The 24,310-nt window shown below is 40.0% G+C and overlaps 2 protein-coding genes across 5 annotated transcripts in view; one reads left to right on the forward strand and one right to left on the reverse strand.

Moving 5' to 3' along the window:
- Positions 1–849: 849 nt before the first annotated feature.
- Positions 850–11,908, reverse strand: LOC122884159 (galectin-related protein-like). Of its 2 annotated transcripts, none has more exons than XM_044213610.1 (5): positions 11,255–11,908; positions 10,623–10,706; positions 10,445–10,533; positions 9,550–9,736; positions 850–5,749 (listed from the first exon to the last, which is right to left on the reverse strand). In XM_044213610.1, the coding sequence occupies exons 1-5, from the start codon at positions 11,285–11,287 to the stop codon at positions 5,606–5,608; spliced, it is 537 nt and encodes a 178-aa protein (XP_044069545.1). In that variant the 5' UTR covers positions 11,288–11,908; the 3' UTR covers positions 850–5,605. The 2 variants fall into 2 exon arrangements, with proteins under 2 accessions (XP_044069545.1, XP_044069544.1); XM_044213609.1 differs by having other exon boundaries at positions 10,623–10,715; positions 11,255–11,901.
- An 846-nt stretch (positions 11,909–12,754) lies between these two features.
- The window catches only part of abch1 (ATP-binding cassette, sub-family H, member 1), a 41,540-nt gene continuing 29,984 nt past the window's right edge, over positions 12,755–24,310 (forward strand). The window contains exons 1-5 of one of the 3 annotated variants that reach the window (XM_044213607.1): positions 12,755–14,136; positions 14,653–14,765; positions 18,687–18,835; positions 19,701–19,860; positions 22,084–22,238. In XM_044213607.1, coding sequence (XP_044069542.1) covers positions 14,694–14,765; positions 18,687–18,835; positions 19,701–19,860; positions 22,084–22,238 — 536 coding nt within the window. In that variant the 5' untranslated portion in view covers positions 12,755–14,136; positions 14,653–14,693. Of the gene's footprint in view, positions 14,137–14,194; positions 15,292–18,686; positions 18,836–19,700; positions 19,861–22,083; positions 22,239–24,310 lie in introns of those variants that run through there. The other 2 variants (XM_044213606.1, XM_044213608.1) reach the window with 2 other exon arrangements.

The raw sequence follows: 24,310 nt of genomic DNA on the forward strand, positions 1-24,310 counted from the left end.
GTCTCATTTTAAGGATGTTTTTATCCTTGAATGATGTTGTAATTTTCACAGATGTTTGTGATTTGGCTCCCTTTTGATTGGGTGTTGTGTTCTTAACCTATACTCTACCTACCTATAATTATTTATTAATTCATTCATATTTTGTATTATTATTCTAAATCTCTAAATTAACAAGTAGTAAAAAGTAGGAATATTTGCCTCAAAATTGTAGTGGAGCAGAAGTATAAAGTAGCATCAAATGGAAATACTCAAGTAAAAGGTGCCTGAGACAAACACCCTGAGCATCTCAGACATGCTGGAGGATGTGAGGAGGAGAAGGGACAGTCAGGTGTGTTGCAGTCTATAAATATGCCAGTTTAGACCGGAAGTCAGAGGGAGAAAGATGGGATTTATGCTGAGGAGGCATAGATATTTGCACGTGTATGTATCTATGCTGAGGAGGTAAAGGCAGTTAGGTGAAACGGAGGGATGTTGAGCAGATGCGAGAACCCACAAAGCAGAAATTCTGTGTTGCGTTCAAGGCCCGGCGGAAGAAGCTAAATAAATTAAGCTGAATTGCTGAAAATGAAGCGTACAAAAAGTCCACCACCACAATCATCATCACCCCCCCATTTAATTTAATTATTATTGGAGTATATGTGGAACCCTGAAGCTTTGACTTTACAAGTGTATAAATATTGTAGTAGACATTTTATGAGTGCACTAAAATCTGCAGTAATTTTCACTTTTTCCTTACAAGTACTGTAATGTCCCAGTGATGTAGCTACCGGTTTTATGTTGTTTATCTGGGTGACTATTCAGTGTTGAGCATCTGAGGATTTTCAGACAGAGACACTGAGCACAAGCACATTCAGATGAGAAGTTTATTGGATTGCAAAGTAGCTGTTTTTACAAAAGCATGAGGAGGGGAAAAAACATTTGGAGAGGTCTAACACAATGGTAGAATGTACTGTCTTCATCTAAACACTGGTCCAGTGCACATCCTCAATGAGACACAAATTCAGCGTCATGTTGCATCGTGTTGTAAACAAGAGTGCTCCTCCTGTTTTTTTGCGGAGCAGTTTTTTGTGGCAAACAGAAAGCTGCTCAGCTGGAAAAACAGCCAACATGACGCTTGGTAACATGAAAGACTTTCAGAAGATCATAGTCACAACAGTAACAACACCCTGGTGATCCTCAGACTTGGTACATCTCGGGGAAAGAAAAAAAAAAAACAGTCAAAATGATGGTTAACCTTGTTTTGTGGTTAAAAGAAAATATTTTACCCAATCCTCGTTTTCACACTTTTCCTTGTGTCATACAGGAAAGTACAATATGTAAAGAAACACTTTAACCATTATAAAAAAATCTCAACTTTTTAAGTTGCCTTCATATAAACAGCAAAAAATTGTTTGTTACCAATACAGTAGGTATGACGTTACCACACACGACCCTGCTGGTTACACTGTAATAAATAGAAACAATAACATGATTGTACAACCACACAATACATTAGCAACAGATCAGCCTACTTCTACTCAGAGGACACTTCTTAAATGGACATCATGTTGTAGCCGTTCTTACAACAGTCATGTAGGTTTTAGTACTTTTTATAAAGTCATTGTGTTGTTCTACTTGTTAAAAAGGTTCTGGGGGAAAAAAGCTCGATTTAGATACTTATGTCCATATTCTTGCTTTGTGCATCCTAATGTTAATGCCAACAGTGTTCAAAGACTGTAATTTGGTAAGTACTAAACTGGAATCCTAGGCTATAAAAAGGTAAACAGGTCAAAGGAAAATAAAACGCAACCACGAGGGGAAATCTGCCCTCGAAACACGCCTGATACAGTAGGTGGAAAAAAAGAAAGAGCATGCTTGACTGGAGCAAAAACTGGCAATACCTCAATCTTCCATGTATACAAAATGCCAGGTACTAGCTTACATGCACAACAGTATCTCAGCTTGGTATTCCTCACGAAAAAACGAAGCCTGTGAGGCCGCGTTCATAAATATGTACATCCAAAGTCCAAAAGCAGGGTAACATACAGACCTGGGTCAAATCAATAGTTTCTTTTGCGTCAGACGCCCACAATTTTTAACTGAGTAGGAAGGATGGTCTATTTCACCCTTTACAACTGAAGTATTTAGTTACCTGGGTATTTATCATCAGATTACAATCAGGAAGAGAATAACATTCAGTTTTTCAGTTGCATTTTTAAAAAGGGTTGAAGAACAATTAATATAATAGTTAAGAACAAGACTCATTATGTCCCAGGATTGTTCTTCAAAAGACACGGGATCATTAGGAGATCAGGAACTGGGACGTGTTGTATCTAACACCATAAACACAATATATGTTGGAGGTTTTCTACGCACATGTATGTACCGAAAATGTTTTTTTACTGGAAGCAGTTGTGAGTCCCTTAAGGGGACACCAAGACTGTTTTTGAAGTGCTTTATAAAGTGCAACAGTACAACATAAGTAAGCTCAAGTACCATCAGCTTATCATGTACCTGCACTGCACCCAACTGTGCAGAAAACCTAATGGGGAAAACATACTGCGCTCGTACACAACTGGAAAACCCACAATAGTCTCATAAACAATTAGCTAATACAGAGTTAAACTGTGCTATGTTGAGCAAAACACACACACACATACAAAACACCCCCTGGTTCGAGCCCTTTAATTCAGGAAGTCTTGAATTGTTCATCTCCCTCCCCCATAATTCCTAGCAACAGAACTACCGCTGCCAGCTGTGCTCCATGTGCTACAGCTGAGGTGCCAAAAACGTGAACCTGTATTACACTTTAACACACATCTTGTTTCCACATCCATGAAACATACGGCTGAGTTATGGTCATATTCTTTACATGGTGTATATTAACATGTTATTACAGGAAACTGTAGCGTTACAAATGGATGGTCATCAGTTAATGGAAAGAACACAAAAACAGTATCCAATAACACACCCAGCCAACACAATTACACAGTATTTATACACATTTGTTCTGTTGTAATACTGGAGTAATGACGCAGCGCACCAGCTCACATCCTTTCAAAACTGCCCTTCTCACTGCCCTCTCATACTAAACTGTACTCATTTCCTGTTTGTGTCCGAAATATACCAGAGCTTGCCAAGAGAAAACGAGGAACTGAGGAAGACTCAGTCTGACCAACCAGGAGAAAAAAAGTTCTGCTCCAGAGCAGTCAGTCTTGGAGCAGCGACCTTATTGCTTCGTGAAAGGAGCTAATAAGTACTCAGTGCATGCATGTATGGAAAGCAACTTCTCTGTATTTTGATGGATGCTGCACACAGCTGCAGCCCACTGTGCGCAGACAATAATGAGATGTTAAAACAAAGAGGTTTCCTCAAAGATGCCTCAGAAATCTAAAGGAAGCTTCATTAGTGTGAGCAATGCTACGCAACAATTACAGAGAGCCCTGCAGTGAAGTCATGGCTTACTCCAAATTCACAGCAGCAAAAGGTGATGGGAAAACCTTCATTAGCTTGTTAAGATCAAGTGTAAAAATGTCAAAATCTTAATGGTACTTCTGTGCAGCCTTGTGAAACGGTCTACCAACAACTACTCTTTGCTTCTTCACTGCGTTGAGCTGCTCAAAAAGTAGATACAAAGCATGACACGTTCAATTTTCTGTGAACTACATCATGTGTCTCCAGAGATGATCAAAGCTTCTCCAACCTGGTTCAAGTTTTACTGGCATCTATATAGAACCAGCAGAAATCTGTACCACTTTCTAATAAGTCCCCTGTATAAGGGTTTATAGGTTATAAATGTATCTACTATAATCTACTGTATGTGTTCAACTTTACAGAGCATAATGAGTATTGATACTGTAGGAGGTGTAAACAGAGCACCTTAAAAACATAATACTTTTAATACTGTGAGTTCTGCTTTGAAGATAACTTCTGCTATTACTTGTAACTTCCTTTCTGCTTCAGTTAAGGAAAATACGTCCTGTGTCGATTGGAATGGTTATAGAGACAAAACTATTGTAATGCATTTAAGACACAATTGTATTTGTTAGAGTTGTAAAATCCTGCCGGCTGCAATAAACAAGGATGCTTTGTAAGATCTATCTGCCTCAGTGTGGACAAGACGCTGATGTGGAATGATTCAGGAAACACAAAAAAAGCCATAAAAAACACATACTGCAGGACTGAAAATGGACTATAAACAGCACCAGCCATACCATCAAATAACCGTGACATTAAGTAATAATTTTGTGCATCACTATATCTTCTATGCTACTACAGAAACATGAATACTATACATTCAAAATAGCATCAGGATCCGATCCTGCTTCCAAACAACCAACTGACCGTCGAATGTGACTGAAGACAGCGAACACCTGCACACTTTGACAGCATTGTTTCTTCTAAATATGGACTGAAGTGAGTGTTTTTTTTATGTGAATAAGTTGCATATCGGTTTAGTGTACAATTCAAAGGTTGCATGTTTTCTGTCAGTGTGACAGCAGAGAGCAGAGACCAATTTTCAAACTCATTAAAAAGCCATTTCCCCACTCTCCTTGCTCACCAGAGTCAGTCACAATTCTACTTCCTGTTCACCACAGGACTTTCTATCAACAGGAGAATGGCTGAAGTGACACACGCAGCGTACAGCATGGGACGCTCTCTGATACATCTTGTCATGATATAATCCTCGTTTTTGGGTATTTAGGTCGGTGAGACTGCAGCGTGTTACCATGACAACTGGGATAAACCCAAGGGAGGGCAGGGGAGAGCCTACGGAGTTGGAGATACATCAGCACAGAGAAAACAGGGTGTAACACTGCACTCTATTGTGGTCAGAAGATGGAGTTTTAGAGAATAAGTGCAACAATAAATACCCATCCGGCTGGGTTGAGTGAAATCAAATCTGAAAGCGTTAAACAACTTGTAACATTCTGCTTTCAACCAGTTTTATCTGATATGAAAAATCATGTTTCTGCCCTCGTGGGAAATTAGTCAAGGCTCAGATTGAACATCTTAACACTGCTCAGGTCCAATACTGCAGAATTATACAGCATATTAGTTGAAAATCTTGGTACATTTTTCACAAACTATGCTCATTGTCTCTTTTTAGATTGAGCCACAAGCATGTTTCCAGTTTATCCAAAAGGTTTTGCAAGATTTTGACACATAAGCAACAGTTTGCTTTCATATTAGCTGTTAAATGCCAGATATTTTTTCCTGAGTAAGTAACTGGTTTCTGCGACATCTGAGTAATTTTTCCATCCTTGAAAAGTACTCCACACCTGCCTCTACCTCGGCATCCCGAAAGGATTCAACATAAAAAATGAATGTGCTATGAATAAGCTGTGAGATCCCTGATCTGACAAAACTGGGGCTACAAAGAGGAGAAACATGAAAATGGAGCAAACACATTCACCCTCAAAACAGCATCAGAAAGGAATGGAAAGAAGTGAATGAAATGTAGCAAAATAACTCTAACTTGTCACCACCGAAGCCTTTTTCCAGTTGCTATGCAGCTGCAGTGTTGCATGATGGGTTATGGATGAAGGCGTATATGTGCGTGTGGTCATCTGTGGTCAAGTCCTTGCTTCACACACACGACTTGCAGAGCAGGAAGAGTGGGAAGTTAACCGAGCTTGGTGATCTGTAGGTCTCCTTGTATCCGTACTGTGTCAATAGAGGACAAAGATTTTACTTTGTGATAAAAGTCAAAGAGCTGGTGTCCGTCCACGAATATCCGGAACCTCTGGTGCTCGCAGTGGATCTCAATCTGCGGGGGGGAGGGGAACAGAAAGAGGGAGGAAGAGAGAAGACCAGATGACAAATCATCTACAATGCAAGTTGAGATTAAGTTCTTACAATTCATAAATCAGTCCTTAAAGAAGCAATGACATGACAATAAGCTTATTCGCTTTCTTGCAGAGAGTTAGATGAGAAGAACAAATATGAAGCTACAGCCAGGAGACGGGTAGCTTAGCACAAAGACTGGAAAGAGAGAAACATCTAACCTGGCTCTGTCCAACAGTAACAAAATCCACCTATCAGCACCTCTAAAGCTCACTAACAGGTTATATGTTGTTTTGTTAATCCGTACAGTTCAGTTTCCCTCTTTGTGCTAAGCTAATAGGCTGGCTGTAGCTTCATTTTTAAAACAGACAGACATGAGATTGATACTGGTTTAACTCTTGCCAAGAAAACAAATATACGTATTTCCCAAAATGTTCAACTGTTCCTTTAACAATATTTTTCACCTTAGGTCTTATTTTCTTCTCAAGCACATATCTCCACTTTGTAAAAAGAAATTCTAACTCATAACACTATTTAGCCAACTGTTGTCATCCACTGTGTGTCCAACGCACTCCTTTACATTTACTATTATGTGATGGTGATGATTCAGGGACGCAAACCTATTCAGCTGTTACATTTACGGTGAGCTAACTGTCTCAAAAATAAAAAAGTGAATTCACACCGGGCATTTTATTAAAACTCTGCAGTTTGAATTGAAGAACTGTTATTTGACTTAATGTTCAAGTACTCAAGCAGCTCTTTTGGCTGGCTAACGTCTGTTTTTGGTCTCTACCAACTCCTGAGGGAAATATCTGGTGGCTAAATGCTCCACTATGTTCACCAGCTAGTCACTAACTTTGTCTACAGAGGCTGAGAGGGCAATATACAGTGAGTTTTCACTGAAAACAGCTGTGTGCTGCAGCTGGAAACTACGCTGATGAGAGTGGAGACTAAACCAAAAAAGTAAAGTTGCGTGCCACAAAACCAAAATGATAAGCTGAAACAAGCTAAAAAGCTCCGTATAGGGACCGCAGAGTTCAGACGCCTTTCACATTGTATTTCCACTGTAAATACAAAAATATTGATTGGTGCAGCTTTAACTAAATACAGGAAACAATTACTAAATAAAGTTATGGGTTTAATGAGAAAGGTGTTCATGTTTTATAGCCATATGGTAATCCTTCTTGTAGAATCTAAAGGTTTATTGTTATATATTTAACATGTTCCAAGCCACCAAAACACTGTCTGATAAAGAAGCTAAAAGTGAGTCCATGTCACTTTTGCTTACAAGCCCTGGCTCGTTTGTATCTACACACTGTGAACCTCAACAAACCCAGTGCAAAAATGCAACAGTGTAAAACATCTCTCCGTATGGTTTGGACAGAAGAAAACTAACTTGTAAATGTGAGCCCACTTCCTGAAGCGGATTGTTTCGATAACAGAAACCAGCTGTCCCACTCTGAAACCACAACGTCTCATGAGTCTGTCCACATGCCTCCGAATTCATCAGGCAGTTTGTTGGAAGCAATCTGCACGACAGGCTTAATCTCCAGCCCGCAGCTCTTGACAGTCATGACTGTGCTGACCTGCTTGGTCACGCTCCGACCACAAACAATGACACTTTATCAGGGAGCTGATATTACATAACCAGACGCAGGGATCACCTCTAAAAATAACTCAAACATGGTAGCTGTATCTTCAGTATTCTTTAAAAAGACATTTAGGACTGAACCTTCTTTCTTGTAGTGCAAATGATAAGTTTAAGAGTAAAATTCTCTTGTTAAAAGGCTGGTTAGTTATCTTTAAATTGAAACACGTCATTATGTATTTTTAGTCGAACACCATGTGCATATTCAGAATTATCAGAGCGGACAAGTCCTCAGGTCTTATGAGAATTAATCATTATGCATATGTGCTGCTGCTCAACCCCCCACCTCATCCAACACAAACAGCTGATGCTGCCCCTAATACAGTTAACAGACCACGACACAGGACACAGCCTGTATTGTATACATTAGATGGACATGATGTAGCATTCCTATACTGCAAAGGACATTTGCTCTATCTCTGTTGTAACATGTGATTATCTCTATTACTGTGGATTGCTTGTGATGCTCACGATAGGATTTTACGAGAAAAATAGGAATAGGAAGCAACTTTAAAACTAAAATATTCCACCTTTTTTTTTTTGCATGTTTAGCCCATTTACTATGAATTACATATACACATCACATTACTGCTAGGGTTAACTGACAATTATTTTCATTATTGATTAATCTGTCAAATTTATTTTTGACCAATTGCTTTATCTGTTTCCAGAGCCAAACGTGACGTCTTCAAATTGTTAGTTTCAACCGATTCTAACAGTCTAAAATCCCAAGATATTTAAGTTACAGTGATATAATATAAAAACAGAGAAAAGTACGTGGGTGGGTACTGGATCTGTGAGATTTTCACATTTTCTTGTAAATATGTATCCAATTGTAGAGTGTACATTATCTGTATCAATGCTTTAACATCTTTATGTTATGTACCTGTGCCCTAACAAACTACACAGGAAAATGAAATTTTAAAAATTGTAAAACAAGTTGGGACTGGTGCGTTTGAGCATTCTTACTTGGAAATACTTAAAACAATTAATTACCAAGATTGCTGTAGATAATATTTCTGTCAATCAACTACTCGACTAAATGTTTCTGCACTAATTACAGCTGCTCATCTTCTTAAGCGGTTGTTGGATTGTGAAACAGCATCTAAAAACCAACAATCTGAGAATCACGCCTACTTCACAGAGAGATTGGCCAGGTGCCCTGAGGTGCGACAGTAAGCATGGTTTCCTTTCTGCATGCACACAAGTGCAACACTATGAATGGCTTTGAGGAAAGATTTCAAAGAAGCCTGCACTATCCCACTTTGAACGATTATCACAATTCGCCCCGCTTATTTATTTTTTTAAACATTCTTGCACTGAATCTTTACACTATTCTCTTGCACCGTTTTTTCATCTTGTTCTGTTTTTGTCTTTTGCACCTTATGTAGACTGCCTTGTTTATACTGCTTACATGTTAAATGTAGCACCACTGGCCCCAAAGCAGCTATTAAAACACTTTGGCCGACTAAGTATTTGAGGGTGGATTTCCCATTTAAAATTTATTCTGTTCGATGTAAATCAATGGGTCTCATTTTCACAGTTTGGGCCATCAGTCCTTTTGTCAAGTCAATTTTATTTATATAGCCCAATATCACAAATTTGCCTCAAGGGGCTTTACAATCTGTACAGCATATGACACCCTCTATAGACCCTTTATTCGGATAAGGAGAAAGTGCAAGCACTTCTACAATGTACCAAACGAATATAAACGCAACAGCTGAGTAGATTCACCTTTGTTTTCACTTTGAAATGAGCCGGTTCAGATAATATAGTTTCACTGGGGATCTATTGACAACTTGTCTGATCGTCTGACCACTTCTGTTACTGTTAGTTGTAAGGCTGTGTCTGTAGAGCCAAATCACAGCAATGAAATTATAGAAATAAATCACCAAATAAGATCAAAAGGAAACAAGATCCAGGTTGTAAAAGAATAGGTCTCAACTGTAACCATGATAATGAAGAACAGGTCTGAAGGAGGAGGATGACCGAAGAAAAGACATCATCCCACAATTCTCAAAAGCAAGTGTTCAACAAGAACCAACAAAAACTCTCAACCTGAACATGTTTGCAAACAGGGAGCACCATAATCATCTGGCATGTGAATTTGTCATGAATACAAAGAGGATGTTTACCCTAAAAGGCTGATCGGGGATGAAGGGAAAGTAGGCGGTGGACGCCTCCTCTCCCATCCATTTCCCAGAGACGCAGGCGCTGCGCATAAACTGGCGGTCAGTGAAGCGGGCGGTGAGTTTCAGGGCCACGTCGTACGGAGGTTCCTCCTTCTCTGAGTCACGGCCGCAGGTCAGGCTCACATCAAAGCTGAGGGGGGAAGGAAACAGAGGAGTCAGACAGGAAACATATGAGTCCAATAACTAATCTGGGATAAGTCAAATGGATAATTCTGCTGCTGCTGTGTAAGACCAAACCAATTGTGTGTTAATTATGCATAATCCCTGCTGCTAGTTTTGGTTTACCCCCTGCAGCTGTGCTGTTTACACACAACCCTCTTTGTGTGAGTGTGTAGAAGACATGATTAAAGTAACAAACTTGCAACAAAAAGGAAACAGTTGTGCATTTGGAGCCTCGGAGCAGCTCTGCCGGCCAGGACATTCACATGAACTTTGCCGTGAAAACTGTGCCAGCAGCAGCCACTGAACATGATGAGGTCATGGGAATGTTTCTTCCAAGTTTGACACAAGTTTCCATGTAGGATAAGGACACACCCAAACAAGTCTGCTTCACTAGGTCTTCTTTTTGCTACAATCCCCCCCCCCATTTTTTCTCCCTGCTGGTTGGGGAACGCCCTGTCTCTGCATACTTAAGAAGCCACCATCCTCACTGGCTGCCCACGCATTACTCATTGTGTCCTAGAGTGGCTGTGCAAGTCTGACTGGCCTAAAAACAATAAGCCCATCTCTAAAATCACCCAGCATGCATATGGATGACATATTATAGGTTTAACTATGGTGAGATAAAGCAAGGTTCCAGATAAGGAGTGTGTGCATGCATTGTTAAGTGTTATCTTACCTGTCTGGCTCCAGGTCGACAATGCCCATCACTATGATCTTCTTCCCTGGCCGCATGCCTCCCCGGATGCGCCCGCTGAATGGCACCGTCTATGCAAAGTACAGTGAATTTATTATGCACAGCCCGGAGCGAGCGTCAAACAAGGTTACTTAGGAGACCTTTAAGGAATATTTCATACCAGGAGACGTGACAAATCCTCCTTGTCAGGTGAGATGAGGCCGGGGTTCCCCAGCGAGTCGTTCAGGTGGTCATCTTCCACATTCTTCAACACCAGTGACAAAAGACACAGGATGCAAACTGTCATTTATCGCTCTATCAGGTAGGATATAACCTGGCCTGGCTGAGGTTAAACACCCAACATGAGGCTGCAGGCCTGTTTATCAATAAATGCACATAGTGTGGCCTTGCATGCGGCTGTTCCCAACAATGACGAGGTGGCAGCAGACCTGTCATGTTGTTATCAGGGATCCTGTCGTGAGCCATGTGAGATTATAAATTAGCCCTCATAAACTTGCAACTGCGGTGCCAATGCGCACATTCAGAGGACCGGTTGAGCGGCCTCGGTGAACACACACCGCCGATACATTTCACCAAGAACGTATTGGATTTCGTATCAGCTTCCCGGCCAGGTGAAAGAGGAGTCGCCCTGCGCTCTGAATGCGCTGCGCAAGGCGCTCCGTATTTACAATAAGCGCCGGATAATCGACATAACGGTGCGCTTAAATTAAATCCATAGCCGTTACGCACCGAAAATAAATACAAACACAATTAACCCAGGCCCCGGTTCCCGTGAAGCTCCAAAATACTCACTATTCCGTCCTTTTCCGCTGCTTGCACCGCCATCTTGAGCAGAATAGCATAGGAAGGTTATTATCGGAGCAGAGGCAGCCCTGCCGGGGAGTCTGGTGTGTCAGCGTCGTGGCACTGACTCAGGAGGATATTCCTGTTCCTGCTCCTGCTCCTATTCCTGGGTCTCCACGTCTGAAACTGGCCTGACAGCGAGCTCAGCCGCCTAGCAGGACATCCCTCCGCTCCACTGCCTGTCTGAAATGGGTGGATATCTGCTGACGTATGCTTTATAATAATTACAGACTAAAAGCTTAATCCCCGTCTGTTGGAGAAGGCTAATCAGACAGATTTTCCTCAACCCTTCACCCAATTAGGCAACGTGCTCTTTGGGCTTTTTATTTCTAGATTTCAACAGCAATCCAGTTTATAATTCAGATTGAATAACTGGTTTGTGTGTGAGCGCCAGACCGCTGCACTCATGTGTGGTCTATTCAGTTCATGTGTGACACAGTGTGGCTCTGGCCTAATTGGCCAAAGTATGCACGCTCAATACTTTTGAATGATTAAACAATACTGTAGGCCTCTGAGGCCACAGCGAGTTTTAATTAGACCAGGTTCTGCTCAGTTGTGAGCCTGGAACATGAATTGCTTTTCAGTCAGTGAAGGAGACATTCATATTGTCTCCCTTTCATTGATTATTGCACAAACAACCCCCTGCCTTTCTGCCTTTCTCCCTCTATCTGTCCATTCCTCTGCATGCAAACCCCTCCCCTATCTCTCTCTCATTGTGTGTGTGTGTGTGTGTCTTTCAGGCTGGTGCCTCGTTTAGTTTAACCGGTTCATCCTGCCCCTCTGTGGACATTTAAAGGCATTACAAGCTGAAGCATCATGTCAGAGTCCTTTTCCATAGATGGTTGATGCATCAGCCAGTTAAAAGCTCTTAAAGCCGTTTATATCAGGGGTTTAATACATTCATTTGCATTACACAGTCCCATTAGGAAATCTTCTTTTATCCCTCTGGACTCTTTTAACGTTTGACATCAGGATTTGACATTTGAGGCGAGAAAACATACATTTTTAACGTGTGGCCACAGTACCATGCTCTACACTCAAACAGGTCAAATTAATGTTTAAAAAAAAAGCTGTATGTTGGAGCACTGACACATCCATAGGAGACAGAGACATCCATAAGGTTTTTTCATCCCTTCTCAGTTTTTTTTTCTGCCAAAGAAAACCCATCAAGAAGTCTTTTTTTCTAATAATACATTTAATTTAAAGCCCCTTTCACATAACCCGCAGACTTTACATAAAGACAACAAGTAAAAGAACTACTGTAATAAAAAGATTGACTAAAGAGATTAGTCTTAAACTTAGATTTAAAAACATTATTGGCTGAATATAAATGTCAAATAAAAATTTTCCCAGTGAGCAAATCTTTTTACAGCAAAGAAACATAAAAAAATTGAATTACCCCAAATGTGCAGTACAGTACACAGTGACTCAATAAAAAGCTATTAAAAGACAGTTAACAGTCCAATTATGTACATTTCCCTCATTAATCTTTATGGGTGCAACAGCAGCAGCAGACAGAAACATCCTGCTTATTTTTGACTTAATTACAACAATGGACATCACTGATGCAGACAAAACACTTAATTGTATCTCTACACATAAGTATTTTATAAAATCAAAATAACATGCTTAATCGATTGTGAGCCTTTCGTTACTCGTACAACTTTCTGTTCAGTTTTTGTAGTTGCCATTTCCAAGCCTGTGTCTCCTATCACACCCTAGTGGCCCGAGAAGGGGCGATCTCTCTTTGTGGAATTCTTCTTGTCTTCTTAGAGAGCTTTTGGGTTCGCTGGGTTGGGAGCAATTAGCTTTTTTAGGCCTGTAAAGCCTATTTAAACAATATGTGATATTGTGCTATACAAATAAACTTGACATGTCATAGCCCACATGTACAGGGGCCAGAAGTATCCTCTCTCTGTTTGGTCTGGATCTCTCAGGACCTTACTGAGTCTACCTGTGGTGTTTACCTGTGTCGAGTGTTTCTAAATCTAGTTCATAGAGGATTTCTATGCTGTAAACCCTCATGGAGCAGAAGGAAGAATTCCAGTGAAGCTGACAACAACGTGTTATTTTGTTCAGATTGATTTCAGGTACTCAACTGATCTGGTTGTATATGATTAATCCACGTTGAGGGACTGCTACATGTGTGCTTATTGTGAGCAGCACTTTTTAACCTTTAGTTATCTGTAAAAAAAAAAAGTTTTAAAAAAACAGCTGGGAGGGAAAAGGAGACTCATTCATTTGTCCATTTACAATGCTCTGATGGAGACGAACCAAGAGGATTACGAAGTGCACAAATTCAAACATAGAGGCACAGGAGAAATAACTTTTTGCCAAATGCTTTCCATTATGATCCACCATAAAGGTGTTTCTGCTAGTTTAAGGTTCATGTTTGTATCATTTCAGCCTGAACTAAAGAAAGTAACAGTTAAGGTACAGTACTCGAGTAAATTAGTTGCTTTCCTCCTTTAAACATTAATCATCAGTGATTAAAGTCCTTGTGCAGTCTTGTCTGTTATGCAGTGATAAGTCTCTTGTTTTGTGCTTCCATCTTGTGGTTTCTTTGGGAACTACGACATGATCTGAAACCATATTTGGAAAATAATGTCCTCATCTTTGCAGGGTTTGGATGAGAGGAGAAATGTCAAACATGCCTGGGATGTAAGAGTGGGAACGTTTTACCTCTCTCAAGATGAACCAGCCTGATAAATCTTCACACCCTGAGGAAATAAAGGAGAAATGCAACCGAACAAAACCCCTGGCAGCAGACACACAATACTGAAGGCCCTTTGCTAGATGAGATGACTGCAGGCTATCAGTCACTCCTGCAGGCAGGTTGATTACACTGCAAAAGAAATATCAATCAGAGAGTGTGTTTTTTAAATCTCATAAAATATGTATGTAATGATAAATTAAGATAGTTCCTTTTGTTTCCAGATTAGTTTCAGTGTAATAAAAAAAAAGTCAAAATGAAACAGACAAAGGCAGATGACTCCACAAAACATTAACATTACACCAACTAAACTCACATGCCCAATTAGGCAAATCATTTATTTGAATTAAAGGAAAAATACGGCCAAACTTCACATCAAGCTGCATGTCAAATTGAGCATCAGCCCGTACAGCCGCAGGTTAGTTCATGTGGTCTGCAGCCCACATACAGCCCAGAAATGGCCACAGAGCTGCTGTAAATTATACAGATCAGAAAAACCTCCAAATTCCAATATTTTTAAGTCAGTCGTTGCTCTTGACAGTCAGTATTTAAAACAGTTGGTCCAACTTCAGTATAAAAAGTCCCATAGCGCATCCATCGCTCTCCCCCTCTCTCTCGCTGTCTCTCATTGCAGAGACCCAGCCGGCTCTCCGGTCCGCCCTTCTTCCTGCTGCCATGGCCGCGGAGGCTGCCGGTCTCGATGATGCAAAGGCCGGTCTTGCAGACTGCACCGAGATGGAGGAGAGGGTAAGATGCTTTTGGATCATTTAGGATGCTCTCTTTGCGAAAACGATCAGGATTGAGTGCCTTGACAGCAGGCCTTTCCAGTCCCTGACGCGCTGCTGCAGCAAGATGGAGAGAGACTCTGAAGGATGCACACCGCCGCAGCGACCGCGACGATTTCTGTTATTTGGTTTTGGCACAATATTCTGCTAGACAATTAGGTTTTGAGGGAGGATGAGCTTTATCGTTTAAGCAACTGGGAGATAAGGGGGGAAGCGAGGGAGCGCCGTGCACGCACCGTACTGCTGCTGCAGAGCTCACATCCTGTGTGACGCGCTGATGTAAAAGGGAGAAGCGAAAGTGCAGCAGCTGGTCGGTAGGCTGTGTTGGCTACCGAGGCTCAGCTTATAAATAGCCCGACAGTAGCCATTCTTCAACAGTTTGTGTCTCACTCGCCTCGTTTTCTGCCGAGAGAGATTTGAGCGCGCCTGTCAAGCCCGTTTTCTTCCACTTGGCGGTGACGCAAGTTGGCAACAACTTGGCAGGAAAGGTAAGTTTTTTCCTGATCAACAGAGCCGAGTATGAATGAAAAGAGAGGCTTTGTTGGGCTCATTAAGGTTATTATCAGAGGAGAGTGTCGAGCAGAAGAGCCTGCAGAAGCGCAATGAGGTGTTTTCTCTAATTATAGACCTGTTCATCAATGGGACTGCTACTAAATGCTCTTTATATTATTGATTTTCTAACAATTCTATATTTGGATAAAATAATCAAGCTCTTAAAATGTTAAAATCACAAGTTACCAGAGCCCAAAGTGAGCAGGGTTCATTAAGAATGGCAGGCAATAAAACCCCACATTATTCATTTTATGACAGGAAACAGTGTATCAAGTTAATCTGACAACTTGTGAAGCTGTAACCATCAAATATTTGTTGTTTTTGTGCAAAAAGGCTACAAAAATTATTTGTTTTTGTTATTTTGATTAAAAAAAAAACACAATACATTTTCTTCTGAGTTCTGAGTAAAGCCACCTGTTACAGGCTGTGGAGATGGGTGTCTGTGCATGCATGTGTGTGTGATAGATGGGCATTCTTCTGAGGAAAGCATCCGTTCTCCACCTGCCGGCCAGCGAAGCTGAACTCGTTCTTCCACTTTGCACTTACTCGACTGATATGTTTGTGCTTGCTGCTCTTTAGTAGGCCTAGTTGTCTGCAGTCTGCGGACTCACTCATCAGCCGCTCTTCATCCTTTTCACTTCCCCTTATTTGTGTCCATCTTCTCTCTGGGTGAGTGTTGTCTGCTTCATACGCCATCAAGTTTACATTTTTCTGTAAGTGTGTTTAGACTTGATCTTTTGTGTTATCTAAGTGTTATCTCAGATGTCGCTGATGGATCTTAACTGGGTTTAAAATCATCTTGAGGTCTAAAATGATCACAACAGAATGAGGGTGAGATCCGTCTTGGTGTATATTTTGCAGATGTAGGCTATAGTGCCAAAGGTAAGGGCAACTAAATGCGTCAGATTACGCAATGCAATCGCCCTAATCTCCTCACTGGAAAATGAGAGATGCTGGATTAAAGGAGGGAGTTAGTTGGAGACCGGGGGAAACCCGTGAAAGAAGGCCGTTATTAGAGATTACTGGGCAAAGGATTGTTTTACGACCCAAATACTTTGTCTGCTGAAGCTTGACAAGATGCAAAGAAACCACCAGGAATATCAGAGTATGCGAGAGCTTTTTCGGTATGCTGTTGTGCCAGAAGTGAGGTTAATCTTGGATTTTTGGGTTAAAAAGCAAACATTCTGCAATCTTGAAAAAAGCCTAATTTGGTTTCCTCCTGCAGTGGATTGGTGACTGGCTTGCTTAGAAGAATTGTTTGCATTTTTTTTTCAGCTGTTTGCAGTAAAGCCTTTTTAAAGCACCACCACTCTTACTGATGGAGCTACAAACTTCTGCACAGAAATAAAACTTAGCCGGGAGGCAAATGTTGTTGAATTGTAGTTTAATTTATTGTTTCTCAGAAAGATTTTCACCCAAATTTTTATTGTAGTTAGCAGTACCAAGCAGCAAATGTTGTGTTGCGAAGAGTCAAGTGTTTGCTGATGTGTTGTCACCCTCCATCTGATGAAGCGTTACACTGCTTAAATGCACCTAACATTTTTGATTTGATATGTTACTTTACATCCCTCTTTGATACATGTCCAGTACAGCAAAAATAGTTAGAGTTCCTGAGAATGTGAATGTGCCATTACTATTTCCATTTTCAACATTAATTTTTATGAAAGTTTTATTTAGGATTGAAGATTTTGTAATGAAAATGTTTTTATCTCACCCATTTAGGGTGGTTTATCAGCAGGATAACACATGAAAATCAATGCTCCACAGTATGACCAAACCAGCCAGATGTGGTGACATAAACAGGAGGAATCATCAAGTTGAGAGCCTTGTATTAAACCATACAATACATATGATATAATATGATATGATACAATACATTTGTCTGGTGTTTTGGGGATGATCACTGCAACATGTTATAGTTAGAAAAAAAGCACATTCTTGTCTGAGAGGTTCTTTCACTTTGCATTTTCGCAGTTAATTGAATATGTAGGGTTTGTTGTTCCTATGTGGGATTACAAAATAAAGAAGGAGGGAAAATTTCTTCTATGCGTAAAAATACTTGGCCAATAAAGCTGATTCTGCCTCCGACTGATGTAAATGTTTGCGATATAACGTCTGGAAAAAGCAGGTGTAAAATTTGTTGAAAAACAAAGAGGGAGACTTGACCACGTTGGCCCTTCTTATCATTAATAAGTAATGTGTGTATTACAATGAAACCACTTAGACAAAAACAAACATAAAGCAAAATATGCCAGTAAAGTGTAGTGCACTTCAGGAACGCTTTCTGTTCAGCACCATAAAACCACATGATCTTTACAAAAAGTTGGGGGAAATGTATCTGTGATTTGTAATCTGGGAGAAACATATGTGGCACTACTGAGTGAGAGAAACTGAAAAACAAAGACTAGACAACTTTTGCCCTTGTTCTTCATATTTTGGCTGTATTACAATGAAACCACTGCAGTGACTAAAACAAACTGCAGTAAAAAGATGCATTTTAGGTGCAGCTTTCTGTTCAGCACTACAAAATCTCACTAGAAAGCAGAAGATGAGAAGATGCAACAGTATTATCTTGCTGCTGTCCCTCAGTTGCCTTTGGTTTAAATTTGTATATTTAATATATTACAGACGGTCAGCTGAGTATATAGTATATTATGATGTCGTATAGTGTTTTGATCGGTTTCCTGCAGCAATGTTGTCAATGGTATTTTACACCACTCCACTTTACTCCACATCTTAAAAAGTGTTTAAAAAGAAACACTAAAAATCCCCCAGATTGATCTTTTACAGTTCCAGGAAGCCTTTTTAATTCAATCAGTGACATTTTTGTCAAGCTGACAACATTATTGAGCTGATATTTCTTCATATAAGACCGACCTTCTTGGAGGAAAAGTGTATGATTGCAACACTGAAATACATTAATTTGTTCCTGCAACAATATTTCATGTTCCGTGCCAGAAAACTTGCACTTTCTTTTGCTCTAAAGATACATGTTAAACAGCCCAGCATCAGGTCCTAAAATCAGCTCAACAGACAAGAGCTCCTGCTGAAGTAGAGCTCGTCCCACAGTGACGAAAAAAATACTATTTATAGGGACGTACAGTAAATAATGAAGGACAAGTGCATCATCTCATGAGTTATTATTGTAGTCCTGTGCTGTGATATGATAGAGAGTAATTTCTCTCATCAGCCTTGTGAGGTCTTGTTGCCCTTGTGTCACATTTGCTCAGTTTATTTGGTGAAATCTGAAAATAATAAAAGTATATGTCTGCAGACACACAGTCACGAAGATTGTTATTGATGTTTAACAAAGTACTGTCCTCTCTTCCAGCTGAAGGACGGTAATATGAAGGCTGATTTGGAGGCTTCTCTGCCTGCTGGACAGGAGGAATTCGCAATCCGGTGCAGAGATGTGTGCCGGTCGTACGGCAAACTGAAGGTCCTCAGCAACCTCAACCTGACTGTACCACAGGGACAAATGTGAGTGGAGTGTACTGACTCAAATCTGTCATCAGGGCTGTGATTTCAGACTGCTTTCCTCGATTGATAAGACATTTATCTCTTTATCTATTTGTCAAAACTAAACTCAGCTTCAAATGAGTTTTGTTCATGTTACCCAGCCACTTGCAGTGTGGTTGGAAACGACTGATGAGGGCAGTGAAAGTGAAAGAAAACAGTAACTTTTCAGGCCAGAAAACCAAAACAATTAGGTGAAAGACGCTAAAACGCCACGTAGACCTGAGGGGAACTGCAGAGTCTAGTGATAATTCTCTGTGAGTTCGTCACTACAAGCGACACCTTTCACATACAAGAAGTCATTTGATCCGTTGTTATTATAAATATATTGATTATGGTCGCTTTAACACACAGACATGAGAGTGGTATCATTTCGGCTAGAGAGGAAAATGTCGAACTAGAAATTCACACAATCTAATTATAGGGCCTCTTAAAAGCACTGGTGTTACACTTCCTGCAATCACTGTTGGGTTTTATCTAATATAGTCATCTGGTTCTCTTTAGGTGACAGATACAGACAGTATGTATTTCCTTTGTTGAAAATACTTATGAAGAACTCTTTGAGCTCCTTCCACGCCTGACTGTATGTCTGACAGTTTATCTAGCGTGGTCCACTAGTTTCCATTCAGCTCATTCATAATGACTGAACATGCTAGTTAGACCTGTGACGGTGTGTTTGTGTCCAGAAGGAAAGTCCAGCATCTGCAACATGCTGTTAACTATAAAAACAGATGATAAACAAACATAAACTCTCAAAACTTTACTAGCAGTAAAATTGTTCTGAGAGCCCTCTAGTTTTATCTAAAATGCTCTTGATTCTGTGTTGCAGTTATGGCCTTTTGGGGCCCAGTGGATGTGGGAAGACCACTCTTCTGAAATGCATCTTGGGAACTCTGAAGATCTCGCGGGGTCACATCACTGTGTTGGGGAAGCCACCTGCGTTCCCTGGTCATGACGTGCCAGGGAAGATGGTCGGATACATGCCGCAGGTAAACACCACATCTTAATGTTTATCTTTCACACCTTAAAAGGTATATTTGTGTGTATAAGTACATGACATGAGGTCAATTTATTTTTATTTTCCTGTTGTCCTTATTCTTAGCTGTATGTTCAGTCCGAAAGCTTTCTTTCTCTATTTTGGTTCCTAAACTGATATTAAATTCAATTCAGGTTTAAGTAGAGTTGAAAAGGTGTTAAAGAGCCTTAATTTTTCCTTTTTTTAAACCTGCAGGTTACCAGTCAAATTTCTCACAGCTCTCTGTTAGCATTAAGTCCAATTACTCTGTCAGTCAGTTCCACATTTATTGTCCAGCAAAGGTTTGTAAGCACTTCTGTTGGAAAATGCCTACCTCACATCAGGGAGCTGCTCATTACAGCCATAAGTAGCAGATGAAGTGCCTTGCTCAGGGACTTCTTTCATTTAGCCTCTGTTGCAGCCAGTGTCCTGTACCTGAGTGTTTCTCATTACCGTCAGAGTGAATATCTGATGAGGCTGATAACACACATGGAACGTGCCCTCCTGTGTGTAACTCTTAGCATCACATTTGTCACTGTAGGAAGTGATCTGTGTCCCAGAGGGGAAGAAATGTGACACCTCGTCTGTTCCCCAGCGTGCAACTATAGTACCGCTGTGGAGAACATGGCTTGTGTTTTCTGATGCAGAGAAATTCATTGACTCGAAACTTTTGAGTCAAACAGAGAGGCTAGCAATATATAATATATCCTATTCATTTGTTGTTACAGAAAAATGTGTATATGGACCATTATTTAAACCCTTAATCTTTCAAGATTAAATATTTTCCTCAAGAAATGCCAGCAGTAATCCTTTAAGTGATGGAGGTACTCTAAGACAATGCAACATCAAAGATCTCTGCACAAGTGCTAAGAAGGCAACAGTGCAGATATAGATCTGCAAGTAAAACAGATACTCAGTAAATCTACTGTATTTATTTTCAGTTGAAATAGTGTAGTTGTCTCGAGCTGTGCTGTAAAATGTTTTTGTGATGGAACAGTATTGTGCTATGGGTTACATTTACTTACTGTATTTATTTATTTAGTGATACAACATTAGAAGTTTAGATTTTTCAAATCAATGTATCAACAAAGGAATAATGTAGTTTTTCAAGCAGGGTAGGAGGGAAATGACCCAAATGCAGACAAGTAGGCAGATCAACCATTTAATGATAAGAAACACAAAAAAGGCTTACACCTATTTCAGGCAGTCCAACAGAGGCAAAACAATTCAGACAGGGAGCAGGTAAGCAGGCTCGAACAAAAGAAACTAAATCCAACAGTGGACAGGCAAAATCCACAAACAGGCAAAGTGCAGGGAACCGACAAACCAGGCCGCTTGACAGCGGTGCAACATACAATGAACAAAGGAAAAACTCAGACTAAATACACTTAGGTAGGTGCAACTAATTAGGGTGGGGCAAACAATCAAAACTGGATGGAAAAGCAAACAAAGACAGGAAGTAAAACAACAAGACACACAAGGAGAGGAGGACACTTCAAAATAAAACAGGAAATAACAGGACAAAAACCCAAAACCATGACAAATAATGGGAGAGATGTCATAAGAATAGGGGTCTTAATTTGAATGCTTTTTTGGTACCAATTGAAATGTGTCCGTAACTCAGCGTATCGGAAACTATCAAGTACCGAAAGCTGGCATCAAATACTTGCTCAGATTCGTACTCTTCTTTACTTATTCTGTGATCAAACAGTTTTGGATTACATTTAGGAAAAGTTTTTGTACAGAACTTGTGTTTAGACAACATTTATTTAACATTTGATAAGTTTGGCTTCTTTCCTTAGGTGAAAAAAGGGTTTTCTGAGAAGCACATGTTGATATCGCTCAAAGTAAGGTATCCGAAAGAGTATTGTTTTTGTATTGGTACGAGTATGGAAAATGTTCAAACTACAACCAGCCATTCACAAGACAGTGATGTCTTGAGATGTGGAGTGTGGAAGCCACAGATGTATCAATGAAGAGAGGGAGTGTTTGCAACTTATTTGATGCTTTTATCATCTTATTACTTAAGTTCTTTAGTCACTACATTTCCATCCACACAAGTATCTTTGTGGGGTGAAGTCAGGTACATGATGAAGGTCCACGGGGGGATCGAAAAGTTGCAGTAACCTGCTGCTATCAAATATGAGTTTCAAGCAATACCTCTCTTTACACACAACCTTTTAAAACTGTTGCACAGGAGCTGGCGTTGTACAACGAGTTCACCATTAGTGACACCCTGACCTTCTTCGGCCGAATCCACGGCCTGACGTCAAAGGAAACCCAGGCACGCATGGATTTCCTCATTGACTTCCTGGATCTACCTCAGAAGCACAGTCTGGTCCGAAATTTCAGGTAAAACTACATGTAGTAGGTGACAGAATGAGTTTAATATGCAGTGATTTAGAACTGAGCTTCTCCAGAGAGGTGAGTGTTTTCGGGAACATAATACTGTATGCAGGACTGATTGTAGGTCCATTTTATTGTGCATCATATCACTGTGTTTACACCAGAAGCTGTTTGTGGAACCACTCACCTAAAGTTCTGTAATTTGCTGTAATTTGCTGCAGGGGAATTTTGGACAACATTATCAGTCAGTAGCCAATTGGACAACAGTACTGTTAGATTTTCAGCAACCAGCTAACCTTGGTGATACGATACAAATATAACTACTATCCTTTGAATGATGCAATGAGGTCCCTTATTGAGAAAATAACTGCACACTGAAAAAACATTTATCTTTTTTGTGCAGTTCTTTGCAGTAGATAATTTTAGACTTTTCGTGCTTAGTGAAACACAGAGTGATATGATTTATAGATGTTAGATTCAGGTGTGGTGAGCTGAAGCCAAATGCGGTATATCCCTAGATACAGCCAGTTTATGAAGTGAGGTAAATGTGTTTTTACAGCTGTCTACAGTTGCCTGTGGACTTTGATGCCTGAATTACCTGAATTAATGTGCACACACAGACAAAGATAAGCCCTTTCTCCTCTACAGGTTGTAAACCCAATGAGCATAAAACAATATGACTTTGTCTAGTAAGGAGACAAATAAAGAGACAGCATCCTATTTATCGTAATAATAGCTTTGCTGAATATTCTCACCATACAATCACTGTTATGTTTGCATCAGTGTTTCCAAGTAGCCCAATCAGAGTTTCAAACCTGCCCAATTGTCATAAAAGTTGCCCAAAATTTAAAATGTTCATTTAGGAGAGGGTTTTTATGTCAGTACAATATGAATATATACTGCAATATCTTACCTGTAGGGCTATCTATCCATCTAGATTGTTTAGGTGTGAGTTGCCAAGTTTTGGAGATATCAGCCGTAGAGATGTCTGCCTTTTTTTAATATAATGGGACTATAGTATATGGCTACAGACCACAGACCTGTTGTGAGCCGTTTCATGTAGGAACTAAAAAGAAAATGGTTCCTACATGAAACTGCTCACAACAAATATGTGGATTATCTTGAGTAACCGGGTCATGATTTCTGGAAAGAGACATTGCTGTTGAGTTTTTCAAATGTATTTGTTTGCTACTTTGAGCACCACAAGCCGAGTGCCATATAGTCCCATTATATTAAAAAAAAAGGCAGACATCTCTACGGCCGATATCTCCAAAACTCTGCAGCTCACACCAAAACAATATAGATGGATAAATAGCACTACAGGTAAGAGGAAAAATATGGAATTTTGATTTGGGGGTGAACTGTCCCTTTAAAATAACACACACAGAGCTTGGTCGCAAATACAACAGCAAACATTTTACCTCAATAACATTATTGGATTTGTCCTGTGGTGCTGGGTAGGAAATTGGTTAGATCATCCGTGTCAGGAGTGCAAGATGAAAAATAAAGTGTTGGGCCTAAATGCTCCACCGGTCTTCTGTTTTATTAGTTTAATTATGCAAATCCAAAACCATGGTTACAGTAATTAAAAGCTAAGTCTTTTGAATAACGTTACATTAAATGTAAAAAGTCATCACTTAAGTCATAAGAACAGATTTTTACAAGGCTTTTACAGAGCTATGACTTTGTAACCGATTAATAATTTGAATATGAAAGTAGTTAGTAGGCTAATCAACTAAAATTACATTTGGTTTTGTCGGTCATCAGTTATAAGTTACTGTGCGTACTGAACTCAGTCTCAGTCATAATAACTGGAGAATAGAAGTGACCGATTCACTGCTGTATCTCTAACTCTTCATTAGGGGAAAACTTCCCAAATAGTAAAAAAAGTAGCCCAAATTTTCACAAGAACAATTTCAGAAAACTATCCAATTTGGCAACGCTGGTTTGCATGCTTTTGTGTAGCCATCAAGGTAAAAGTTTCAGGAAACATCATGTATTAGTACATTGCTGTATGTCGTGCAGTTTATATGCTGTAAAGAAGTTTCTCTTTGTGCTGTCAAAGTAAAGCATGCAAG

Source organism: Siniperca chuatsi, linkage group LG11, assembly GCF_020085105.1.
Source record: "Siniperca chuatsi isolate FFG_IHB_CAS linkage group LG11, ASM2008510v1, whole genome shotgun sequence".
Taxonomy (NCBI): Eukaryota; Metazoa; Chordata; class Actinopteri; order Centrarchiformes; family Sinipercidae; genus Siniperca; species Siniperca chuatsi.

Bases quoted from the DNA above. Each gene is read 5' to 3' on its own strand.
- LOC122884159 (XM_044213609.1), bottom strand. From the start codon at position 11,287: ATGGCGGTGCAAGCAGCGGAAAAGGACGGAATA. The intron at 9,737-10,444 runs GTAAGATAACAC...TTCCCCCCTCAG, and splicing joins GTCGACCTGGAGCCAGACAG to CTTTGATGTGAGCCTGACCT. The intron at 5,750-9,549 runs GTAAACATCCTC...TCCCCCCCGCAG, and splicing joins TCCCCGATCAGCCTTTTAGG to ATTGAGATCCACTGCGAGCA.